Below are 13019 nucleotides of genomic sequence, written 5' to 3' on the forward strand. Positions count from 1 at the left end.
GTGGATGCCTGGAATGCGTTGCCTGATAGGGTGGTGGAGGCAGATTCATCGGGGGCTTTGAAGAGGGGCTCGGATGGGCACATGAATGAGAGGAAGATGGAGGGATATGGGCGTTCTGTAAGTAGGAGGGAATAGCTATGTCGGCACAACATTGTGGGCAGAAGGGCCTGTTCTCTGCTGTACTCTTCTATGTTCTATGCATGTTCAATTTCCTTACAAAACCCTTGCTTTCAGCACCCTTGTAGATCATTACTGCTCGCTGCATAAGGACGTTTTCCCTCACTGATCGGTAGGAGAAGCACACCGCTTCACACTGCTCATAATTATATCAGACCGTTGTTTTGCCTCACTTTTGACACAGCTGAACTTTTCCACGAACACTCTCTAAACATTGCCTGCCACTTTCATTCACCTACATAAAGCGGGCCAGAGAATGAGCTGTCTGCAGCGGACATTTAATTCCGCTTTGCCACCTCCCTCATCTCACAGGATTCTCTGCCTCAGAGGTGGACACAACAAGTGTTGTATGAGCAGACATTACGAAGAATGAGAAAGTTATCAACTTGGAGCAACAATTGTCAGAATAAGACGGCACGATTCTAATTACCTCGCCATCGTGCTGCCCGCTGGCAGTGAGGTCAAAGTTTTTCAGGGGAAAGCATCACTAAATGTCTGGTGGCTGGGCATGAAATGACATTGGCAATCTTTCTAGGTGAAGCACGATGAGATAGGCAGCAATGCCAGCAGCTGCCACACCAGTGTGACCTACCTCCACACAATGAAGGAAATTATGTACCCTGAAGGAGGACATGCTGGGTTTTAATGTTGGAGTGCTACATCATGGTGTCGCCTCTGTGGTTCCAGTCCAACTGCTGGAAGGCTGCTCCTGTTCCCATTGGGTGATTGTAGTTAAAGGCTTCCCTGGTTGGATGGTTAGCCTTGGTTTCCAGAGCAGCATTGAAGAATAAATCTCTGCTGGGCAAAGAATATTCAGCAAGATGGCAGTGAGCTTCTGCTGTGTGTTCTGATAGTTTAACATATCCCTTACCAGGATTCAGAACTGGGCACGTGCAGCCTCTGTTTGTCCAGGATTCCGGGTACAGGACTCGCTTTTCCCGGTGAATCTTTAACTTGGTCAACTTAAACACCTTCTTGACCTTCACGTTGACCTCTGCATGTGACCCCTTGTCGTGAGCTGAGAGAATCTTTACTTTCAGCACTGTGGCAATGAAATGGAATTAAAAGACCATGATTCAGTACAATGACGTTCACCATCAGAACAAGACAGAGTGTTGAGTGCTTTGAGCTTGGAAGTACAATAAATACGCAGGGTAACTTCAGAACTGTTGCCTCAGCACAGAGGAGGCAGAAGAATTTCTGCAGATGCTGCAATCCAGAGCAATACACAAAAAGTGCTGGAGGAACTCAGCAGGTCAGGCAGCATCCATAGAGGGAAATAAACAGTCGACGTTTCGGGTCGAGACCCTTCATCGGGACTGGAAAGGAAGAGGGCAGAAGCCAGAATAAGAAGGTGGGGGGAGGGAGAGGGGAGGAGTACACGCAGGCAGGGGAGAGGCGAGTTCAGGTGAGGGGGGAAGGTAGGTGGGTGGGGGAGGGGGGAGATGTAAGAAGCTGAGAGGTGATGGGTAGAAGAGGCAAAGAGCTGAAGGAGGAGGAATCCGGTCGGAGAGGGCAGTGGACCATGGAATAAAGGATGGGGGAGGGGAGGGGAGGAGAGGAGATGGGCAGGTCATCAAGGTGGGGGAAGGGAGCCACAGGGATAAGGGGTTGGGGGGGGGGGGTTAGAAAAAGAAGGGGAGGGGTTACTGGAAATTGGAGAAATCGATGTTGATGCCATCAGGCTGGAGACTCCCAAGGCGGAATATGAGGTGTTGTTCCTCCAACCTGTGTCTGGCCTCAACGTGGCAGTAGAGGAGGCCGTGGATAGACATGTCAGTGTGGGAGTGGGATGTGGAATTGAAGTGGGTGGCCACCAGGAGGTCCTGGCTGCTGCGGCGGACGGAGCGAAGGTGCTCGACGAAGCGGTTGCCCAATCTGCGTCGGGTCTCACCGACGTACAGGAGGCTGCACTGGGAGCACCGGATACAATAAATGACACCCTCGGACTCACTGGTTACTGAAAAAAGGAGGACATCCCGGATGTCTTGGAGTGGAAAGCATCATCATGGGAACAGATGCGGCAGAGGCAGAGGAACTGGGAGAAGGGGATGGCATCCTGACAAGTGACTGGGTGGGAAGAAGTGTAGTTGAGATAACTGCAGGAGTCAGTGGGTTTGTAGAAGATGTCGGTGGTTAATCTGTCTCCGGAGACGAAGACAGAGAGATTCAGAGAAGGGAGAGAGGTGTCGGAGATGGACCAGATGAATCTGAGGGCAGGGTGAAAGTTGGAGGCAAAGTTGATGAAGTTGATGAGCTCAGCACGGGTGCAGGAAGCAGCCCCAATGCAGTCGTCAATGCAGCGGAGAAAGAGTTGGGGGGCGTTACCGGTTCCACGTAGCCGACGAAAAGTCAGGCATAGCTGGGGCCCAGGCAAGTGCCCATGGCTACACCTTTAGTTTGGAGAAAGTAGGAGGAGCCGAAAGAGAATTTATTGAGGGTGAGAACCAGTTCCGCCAGACGGAGGAGGGTGGCGGTGGAGGGGAACTGGTTGGATCTGTTGTCCAGAAGGAAACAGAGAGCTTTAAGGCCTTCCTGATGGGAGATGGAAGTGAACAGGGACTCGACGGCCACGGTGAAAATGAGGCGGTCAGGGCCAGGGAACTGGAAGTTGGTGAAGTGATGGAGGGTGTGTGAAGTGTCACGGACGTTGGTGGGAAGGGACTGAACCAAGGAGGACAAAACACAGTGATTGATCATGTCGTTCAGCTGGACTCCTCATCTTAATCCCTCCACCGTTTTGTTTCTCCCTCCACTACTTGTGTTACTTGTGGGTGAGGAAAGCAAGAAGGGTGGGTGCCCGGGTGTATTAGGACGGTTGACATGTGGGTGCCGAAGACCCAGCACGTAAGACTTCCAGTTATCTCTTGAGGCCCAACTATTCAGCAGGGTGCTGCACTTTGTCGTGGCTGCTCCCCTTTCCCAGTGAAGCAGCCGTGGGATTGGGGAACAGAGGCTGGCATTCTTGGGGATCGGGAGGTGGTGTGGGAGACACCAGTGGGGTGGAGGGGGGGTCAGAATCACAGGGGCAAGGGAGGGGGCTGGTGTAGGTGGCCTGGAGATGTGCGCGTGTTGTGGTGTCCTTTCCGTGTGAGCACCTGGACGAAGCCTACACAGTCGCAAGGAGGACACGCAATCCACACAGACTGCACCAGAGAGGTGCACCGGGGGTGAGAGTGTTAGAGAGATGGAACATTTCAAGGAGGGAGTCCTAGAGATTAAGAGTTTGGCACTGTCCATGGTGGTGGAGCACATCAGCCAGATTTAAAGGGGCACAGAGATCCAGATGTCTCAGAGGGCTGCAGGAGTTGGGGAGGTAGCAGGGGCAGGGGATGGGCAAGGTCATGGAGAAACTTGAAAAGAAAGGTGAGAATTATTTTCATATATATAGTATGGTATTATCAGTGAAGGTAGTGTAGCGGTTAGCGTAATGCTATTACAGCACCAGCGACCCGGGTTCAATTCCGGCCGCTGTCTGTAAGGAGTTTGTACGTTCTCCCCGTGTCTGCATGGGGTTCCTCTGGGTGCTCCGGTTTCCTCCCACATTCCAAAGACGTAGGGGTTAGGAAGTTGTGGGCGTGCTATGTCGGCGCCGGAAGCGTGGCGACACTTGCGGGCTGCCCCCAGAACACTCTACGCAAAAGATGCATTTCACTGTGTGTTTCTAATGTACATGTGACTAATAAAGATGTCTCTCATCATCATCTTTAGTGTGTAGGTGAACAAGTCCTGAATTAAGCCAGGGGCAGCAGAGCTTTGTGTAAGAACACCTACGTAGGATAGAAGGTGGGCCCCGCTCGGGATGGCACTGAAATAATCAGGGCTACGGGTAACCAAGGCAACAGTCAAGTTGAGGTAGGGCTGCAGGCAGGTCTTGGTAATCATGGATGTGGATTACAGGTGGCTCGGATGAGCTTCAGACAATTTCCGGAATGAAATGATGCCCTTAGACCCCAGTTTATTGCGGTGGAGTCTGAAGACAATGGCTTCAGTCTGCCCTGTGTGTGGTTGTAGGAAATCTCTGCTCATCCATTACTGGATAGTAGTACAGGGCTGTGGGTTGTGCGGTTTTGAAGCTGAAAGGGATTGGAGTGAATTCTTTTTCCGGAATTAATTGTGGAACTAAGAGTGGCGGCCTGAAGAAGGGGAATGTGGGTCGGGAGCAAAGCAAGGAAAAGATCAGAGACCATTGACAGTTACAGTCAGAGGGTCAAGGCTGTTTAACAAGGCAAGATGAAGGGGTGGCCATGAAAATGCTTGGGTGAGATGAAGGTGGAGATCAGGGTAGAAGACCCTACGTGAAAAAAACAGCTGGGCAGAAATCTTATTGAGAAACTTGGAGTGGAAAAGAACAAGGATTTTATTGGAGATTTATGACAAGTGGAACAAAGTAAGAAACTCGAAGGAGGAGAGGTTGCTATGCAGTAGGGAGACAGGGCAAGGAACAATTTATTAATAAGTGCGACACCAGCAGTATCACAATAAGTTTGTAAGGAAAGCTGTGTGTTGCATTCAACCAGCTCTAGAAATACTTCTGGGCACAGAGTCAAGGACACATCTGATGTACCAAATATTGTCAATGTAGAAATCAGCCTGGTTATTTCATTAGATGGAATTGATGGGGAAATTTGAATCAGGAAATGTTTTAGTCTCACTGAGTTCCTCCAGCAACATAAAACAGAGGCTACATGTTACTTCAAATTCCTTTAAAGCAGGTCATTCTGTAACATTTTCATTAAAGAAGCACTTTGCTGGAAAATGTGAAATGAAACATTAAACATTTCCAGCATTGCTTTTATTGCTGATTATACCCTTGAAGGAAGCTTGGTATGTTTGTCAATGTTATTCTTCTTAAACTTTGGCTACAAGAGCAGGCTTTTGATGTTCAGATGAATTATGCTTTCACCTCATTCCGTTGCTGCTACCAATGGCCAGTCCTGCAGTGGTTAGAACTTCAGTCACACCGGCACTATCATCTCTCATCACCACCCCGGTAAACCCTTCACTGAGACAGCTCCCCACAGGAGACAATCTCCATTCTCCTGACCAAACGTTATCAACTTGCAATGGGCTGTGGTCAGGTTGTGGGATCAAACGGGGTGGAGGTCAGCGCTGGGACCAGACAGCGCTGTATGCTGGGTAGGACGTCGTTCTGCAGCCCCCGGGGCCGTCCCCAGTGGGCCGTTAATCCACTCTCCCAATAACCTGGATTTTACCTGTGACGTAAATCATAAAAGCTTGGGATGTGTGGCAAATGGGTTCCAGGAAGCAGTGAGGCAGCGGTTGGGAAGCAGGGGTTCCCGGAAGCAGTGGTTAGGCAGTGAGGTGTGGGTGAGGGGTGGGATGGCTTTTTGCTTCAGCAGAGGCAAGACAGAACGAGGAGTGCCCTCGTGCTCAAAGGCAGCAGCCCTGAACTGTGGAGATGGGCTCACTCCCTCCACCGCTTCGGTTCAACTCCTGATATGTCTTGTTCGGCAGTAGAAAGCCCAGTGGCCCAGAACACCGTCCACACCAGGTACCCAAACCTCCAGCTGCCCGGAACTGCACTACCCATGACCGCCAAACCAAAGGTCTCCATAGCTCAACCACCCAACTTACTGAAAGCCCCACCCCGAGGCCGAAGGATCAGAAGTAATCACGCGCTATGTGGGGGACAACGCTCTTTCCTTTGTGAGAGAGGGGAGAGGTTTATGAAGGGCTCAGAGACCTCGTGCTCATGTGCAGTTGGTGAGAATTCTGGGGTGCCCTTTGGGGAAAGAGTGGGGTGAGGTGAGGTCCACAAATCCCTCAAGCATTCTCTCCCCACACACTGGGAAACGAGCAGAGCTGGCTCAGTATCCGGTCTCTCAGTTGCGATATAACAGTACGACCATCTCCAAACAGAAGACAACTCACCAAAGGTATACTTCATGCTGCAGAATAATTGGGGATTTTTTAAGACCTGGCTTCTGCACTCACACTTCCCTGAAAAGAACAGTTAACACAGAGTTCAGAGATGCAACTGTGTCTGAGCAAATCTAAACACACTTAAGAAAATATGTCATAAACAAAATACATATCCTGGAAATCTGAAATGAAAACAGGAAATGCTGGAAACAGCAGGCCAGACAGCGTCTGAGTTAACATTTCAGGTACGAGACCCATTCTCTCTGTTCTGACGTTAACTCTGTTCTTAGAACATAGAACATAGAACAATTACAGCACAATTCAGGCCCTTCGGCCCACAAAGCTGTGCCGAACACGTCCCTACCCTTCTTTCCTCAGATGCTGCCTGACCTGCTGCGTGTTTCTGTGGTTTTCCATTTTTATCCCAAGAAAAATAACATTTACTGACATAAATTTAACTCCAGGAATACATTCTAGTTATTCTGAATTAGATTCCAGGAACCTTAAGAGAGGATCATTTTAATTAACCTGCCCAGTGTGATTTCAGAATCAGAATCAGATTTATTATCACTGACTTATATGATGTGAAATTTGTTGCTGGAAACTTTGTGAGGGGCTCATGTTTGTGCCCTGGTTGTCCTCGATTTGATCTGGACTCCGACAGACATAAAGCATCGCAGTTTCATACACCCAGCTCCTGCCTAATTGGCAGCCAACTCTCAGTATACTGTGCCTGTGTGGGCAGTCTGAACTCCATGGTCTATAGAAAAGAGGTCATGCACATAAATTACACAGAGGGCCAGCTTAGAGGCTTTTATAGACTTTTCTTTGCAGGGAGAGTGTCTGATGCTTTGAACAAGCTCGTGGTGTGCACGGATTTGCTGTAGCGTTCCAAGGAGTTACTGGCTGAGCTTGTCACCCTGGCTGATATCACAGAACGCAGAGACTAGTTGGAACACATGTCCCGAAATGCAATTTGACTGTGTTGGGCTTTTATCCGGATTTTTTCCTCTCTCGGGATCTGTCACAGCTGATGGGAAAGACACTGGAATCTTGTCTAGACATCTATTTGTGTCCATTTATACGATTCTATGTGTCTGTCTTTTAATGCGGTTCATTACTTTTGTTGGGTATTAACTCTTTGATTCACCTGCTCTGCTGCCACCTCTGCTGCCTATCTTTCCCGTTTCCCCTCTAGCCTTCCCAAACCAGTTGAGATGGAATAATCTGAGATTCCATCAGCTGAGATGGAGCCGCTGTGGGGATAATGTCCACAAACTTCTTGTCACGAGACTCAAGCTCTCACACTGATCTATCTTTGACTTTATTCCTAAATAATCAGGATGCAAACTCAACAAATAATGTGATGGAGACACAAGGGACTGCGGGTGCTGGAATCTGGAGCAACAAACAATCTGCTGCAGGAACTCAGCAGGCTGAGCAGCATCTGTGAATTCTCCTTCCAGCAGAGGAGGTTTATTGAAGGTTTAATGCAGGGATCCGTGTCTGTGAAGAGTTTAGGTAGAGGAAATAAGTGTACCACAGGGAGACAGATTTAAGTTCAAAATAGGCCCAGGGTGAAGACAAAGAATTATTTCATAATGCAGCATGTTACAGTCTGAAACACACTGCCTGATTGGTATTGGTATTGGTATTGGTTTATTATCGTAACTTGTACCGAGGTACAGTGAAAAATTTGTCTTGCATACCGTTCGTACAGATCAATTCATTACACTGTGCAGATACATTGTGTTAGTACCGATTGCATTGAGGTAGTACAGGTAAAAGCAGTAACAGTACAGAGTAAAGTGTCACAGCTACAGAGAAAGTGCAGTGGAATAAGGTGCAAGGTCACAACAAGGTAGATCGTGAGGTCAAGAGTCCATGTCATCACATAAGGGCATGGTGGAAACAGATGTAAGAGTAATTTTTGAAAGGGAATTAAATAAATACTTAAAGAGGGATGGTTTGCAGGCAGTAGGGAGAGAGCAAGGAATGGCACTGACAGGATAGCTCTTCCATAGGTCTATGGCAGGCACGACGGGATGAATGGCTCTGTGTGCGCTGATCTTGTGATCCAAGAGATTAATGATGCTCTCTTGGAGTTTGGGATTGTTAAGTAAGATTGGCCAAGTCTCAGCAGGAGGATAAGAGTGAAGCACATTGGGCCATAGGGGTGCTAAGAGGGGCTGGCAGGACAGAACCCAAGAGGTTGTTTCCTCTGCTGGGAGAGTCTAGAACCAGGGTCTTGGCCTCAGCATAAGGGATAGACTGAATAGAATTGAAATGAGGTGGAATTTCTTTCTGGAATTCAAGGGCTGTGTATGCTCGGTCACTGGGGGGGGGGGGGGGGTGTGTATTCAGCGCTGAGGGTGACGGATGTTTGGAGACTGAGGGAATCAGAGTGCACGGAGATGGGGTAGGGCAGCAGAGACCAACCTACTGAGGGGCGCAGCCGGCTCGAAGGGCCAGCAGTGTGAAGCTCAGAATGAATGCTTTGCATCTGAAGAGCGAGATTAAGGAGGAAGGAAATGATGTGTCCGAAATGATGCATATGGAGAGAGGGCACATTAGGTGTCAAGAATCTTGAAAGGTGGATAAGACGCCAGGCCCAGATAAAATGTACCCCCGGCTCTCAGGGATGCAGATGGCAGTAACCAGGCGAGACTGCTTGTGCTGGAGTTGTTTTCTGTGAAACAACTGAGACTGAGGGAGATTTGACTGAGGTGTATAGAAGGAGTATAATTTGACTGAGGTGTATGAGAGGCCTAGGCAAGATAAACAGTCACAGACTTACTTCCCTCAGCAAGGAAGTTGCTAATGAAGAAATAGAGAATTAATTGGTAGTAGAAGGACTAGAGGAGAAGGGATGAAAAATCTCTTCACCCAAAGTGTGTCGGGGTCTGGGACGCTGAGAGGGTGGTGGAGGGAGAAACCCTTTTTGTATTTGCATCAGTTTATTATTGCCACATGTACGGAGATACAGTGAGAAGCCTTGTTTGCGTGCCATCCAGGCAGATCATGCATTGAGGTCGTAAGAAGAAAACAGAATGCAGACTATAGTGTAGCAGTTACAGAGAAAATGCAGTGCGGGTGGACAAATAAAGTGTAAGGGCCATGACGAGGTTGTCTACATAGACCAACACTTCATGCTTAAAAGGTGCCTGGATGAGCTTAATTATCCCTAAACCTACAAGAGTTTTGAAGAGTAGCTTCGTTTTTGGATGGTATGAACACGATGGGCTGAAGGCCTCTTCTGTGCCAACTATTTCCATGGTTCCCTAATTCAGTCTGGAAACTCGGATCTGGATTAACCGGCAAACTGGAAGGACTTTGATGTGGAGTGCGAGGGAAGGGATTTCTCACCTGAATGTCGAAGAGCGGAGAAGCCTTGCTCATCCTCCCAGTTCCAGGTGGGATCCCTTCCAGCAAGTGCAGAGGAATGGCCGCGGCTGGGGGACCCTTGGTACCAGCCTGTATCCGCAGGGCTGTCAGATTCAATGAAGACATTGCAATAACATGAAGGAAATTCAGAAACCTTTCCTTTATTTAGACCCATGACTGGCGGATTCCAGCCATAACCCTTCCTTGCATAGTCTGACCGCCAGCCTGACGCCAAGGCCCTGCTTGGGGAGAATGCCGGATATCACAATGGGGGACCCACCGCCAGGTATCCCACCGAACATCAGACGCCGCTGGAGCTCTCTTCATTAGCAAACCGTGAGGTTTGTGTTCAAAGCAATTTCCTCCCCTCCTTTCCCAGAGCACAACCATCCCCCCCCAGCCACCTACCCCACCATCCCCTGCACACATGGTTTGGGAGTGACGGGATTCCCTCTCCCTGTGTGACGGGTGGAATCTCAAAGAGAGCCTGACCCGTTTATGCCCAGAGTCATTTCCATTTGTGAGTGGTGTCCATCTAAGGTTTGATGAAACTGAGTGACCGGTGAGGTAGTCACAGGGCACGGACTTGAAGTATTAACCTCTGCGGAACAATACGCAGGTACACAGAGGAGTGGGAATGTCGACCTTCCTCTGAGTGAGGACTGGATTATGTGGTGTAGATAACTGCAAGGGAACTTTCAGAGCTGAATGTAAGATGTGGTGTGACTTGGATAGATTGTACTGCTGGACACTGCTGGTTAGTTGAGAGTCACTGCCTTTGGAAAAGAATGTTCTTTTGATTTGACAGCTTATTATTTTCTTATGTGACCAGCTGCAGTAAAGAACTTTACACACTGTCTTTGAGCTTGTGATGTTGTTGCTAGAGGGAATAGCAGGATTGCGGTCAAGTGTGAAGCCAATACAGAATGGGGTTGCCTACAGAGCAGTGATGAAGGTAGTGGACAGGTCGGATACATTGGTGAGTTTATTGGTTTATTATTATTATTGTCACTTGTACTGAGGTACAGTGAAAGACTTGTCTTGCATAGCGATCGTACAGGTCAATTCATTACACAGCACAGTTCCAGTGGGTTAGTACAGAGTCCATTAAGGTAGTACAGGGTAAAACAATAACAGTACAGAGTAAAGTGTCACAGCTACAGAGAAAGTGCAGTGCAATAAGATGCAAGGTCACAACAAGGTAGATCGTGAGGTCACAGTCCATCTCATCGTATAAGGGAACCGTTCCATAGTCTTATCACTGTGGGGTAGAAGCTGTCCTTAACTCTGGTGGTACGTGCCCTCAGGTTCCTGTATCTGAGATCTACAAGGACGCTGCCTGGGATGCGGAGCATACCTTATGAAACCAGGTTGAGGGAACACGGCCTTTTCTCCTTGGAGAGACGGAGGATGAGGGAGGACCTGATAGAGGCGTATAAGATGATGAGAGGTATTGATAAGGTAGATAGTCAGAGGCTTTTCCCCAGGGCTGAATTGATGGCCACAAGAGGACGTAGGCTTAAGGTGCTGGGGAGCAGATATAGAGGAGATGTCAGGGGTAAGTTTTTTACTCAGAGAGTGGTGAGTGTGTGGAATGGGCTGCCGGAAATTGTGGTGGAGGCTGATACGATAGGGTCTTTCAAGACACTGTTAGATCGGTATATGGAGCTGAGTAAGATAGAGGGCTATGGGTAAGCCTAGTAATTTCTAGGGTAGGGACATGATCGGCACAGCTTTGTGGGCCGAAGGGCCTGAATTGTGCTGTAATTGTTCTGTGTTCTATGTTCTATCTTCTGCCTGATGGGAGAGGAGAGAAGAGAGAATGACCCGGGTGGGTGGGGTCTTTGATTATGCTGGCTGCTTCACCAAGGCAGCGAGAGGTAAAGACAGAGTCCATGGAGGGGAGGCTGGTGTCCGTGACGTGCTGGGCTGTGTCCACAACTCTCTGCAGTTTCTTGCGGTCCTGGGCAGAGCAGTTGCTGTACCAAGCCGTGATACATTCAGATAGGATGCTTTCTATGCTGCATCTGTAAAAGTTGGTGAGTGTCAAAGGGGACATACCGAATTTCTTTAGCCTCCTAAGGAAGCAGTTCCAGGGAGCCTGTGTTTTTATCCAGCACTAGACCAGGGCTAACCAGAGGTAACCACAGAGAACAGTACTCCTGTGTGATTACTTGGGATGTTGAGAAAAAGGATGAGAGAACAGCAAATTCTGGCAGCTCTCCGTGAAGGTAGGTGTGGAGATCAACGTAGCAGATGCTCTGGCACCATTGCAGGTTTAGTTTAACAACAGTGTACATGGCAGGGAATGTATTGCTTGGGCTGATAAGAGAACCGGGCAGTTAGACAAGAGATCTTCCTTGGAGGAGATAAGACAGCTGTTTGGGTGAAGTAGGCAGACAACGTGAAGCAAGAAAACAGAAGGAAGGTTATGTGATGGAGCCAAGACTTGGGCAAAACAGCATGGCAGCGACAGACTGCAGTCTATCTTCGGGAGTGATGTATTGTGATTACTAGTGCCTGGAGTGGATACTGCAGGGATGTTTTATTAGATATAAGATATCTTTTTAGTCACATGTACATCGAAACACACAGTGAAATGCATCTTTTGCGTAGAGTGCCAACACAGCATGCCCACAACTTCCTAACCCGTACGCCTTTAGAATGTGGGAGGAAACCGGAGCACCCGGAGGAAACCCGCGCAGTCACGGGGAGAACGTACAAACTCCTTACAGACTGCGGCCGGAATTGAACCCGGGTCGCTGGTGCTGCAATAGTGTTACGCTAACCGCTACACTACCGACGTTACGTGCAGTGAAGAGTACAGTGAACAAAGAGACCGAGAGATTGAATGAGTTTACAACTACGCATTGAAGAAAACAGATAACCGATAGTGTAATTTTATGTACATAAATCGGCAATGGTTTGTATGAGTTTATTTCTTTTTGTTAAAGTAGAAGCAGTGTAGTGCATACTAGTGGAAGTGTACCTTGAGAACAGTATGTACCACGTGGTATGACTTTGATGCAGTACTGTACAATACACTGCTGGTTAGTTGAAAGTTACTGCCTTCTATAGACAGTGTTCTGTTGATAATTCAATTTAATTATTCACTAATACAAGTAACAACACCAACGAGCCCACAGACATACCGAAGATACAGGGGAAGATATGCTGCCCTGCTGTATGGATCCTTAGTCAGACCCATTCGGAGTTAGGCTGCATAGGGGTGCAGTGGGAAGAGCCGCAGCCTCACAGCGCCACAGACCCGGGTTCAATCCTGACCTCGGCTGCTGTCTGTGTGGAGTTTGCACGTTCTCCCTGTGACCGTGTGGGTTTCTTCCGGGTGCTCCGGTTTCCTCCCACAGCCCAATGACGTGAGGACTGGCAGGTTAATTGACCGCCGTAAAGTGCATCAAGTGTGTGGTGGAGTCTGGGGGGAGTTCAGGGGAACGTGGGGAGATCATGTAGGATTACTGTCACTGGGTGGCTGATGGTCGGCATGGACTCCGTGGGCCGAAGGGCCTGTTTCTGTGCTGCATCTCCCTACGACTCTATGAATGCTGCTTTTA

The 13019-nt window shown here is 48.7% G+C and overlaps 1 protein-coding gene across 1 annotated transcript in view; it reads right to left on the reverse strand.

Moving 5' to 3' along the window:
* Nucleotides 1-13019, reverse strand: part of ntn4 (netrin 4) — an 89329-nt gene that overhangs the window by 10317 nt on the left and 65993 nt on the right. The window contains exons 7-9 of the mRNA XM_052033702.1: nt 9430-9551; nt 6073-6141; nt 1049-1219 (exon numbers count right to left, since the gene is read on the reverse strand). Coding sequence (XP_051889662.1) covers nt 1049-1219; nt 6073-6141; nt 9430-9551 — 362 coding nt within the window. The remainder of the gene's footprint in view (nt 1-1048; nt 1220-6072; nt 6142-9429; nt 9552-13019) is intronic.

This window comes from Pristis pectinata, chromosome 19, assembly GCF_009764475.1.
Source record: "Pristis pectinata isolate sPriPec2 chromosome 19, sPriPec2.1.pri, whole genome shotgun sequence".
NCBI lineage: Eukaryota > Metazoa > Chordata > Chondrichthyes > Rhinopristiformes > Pristidae > Pristis > Pristis pectinata.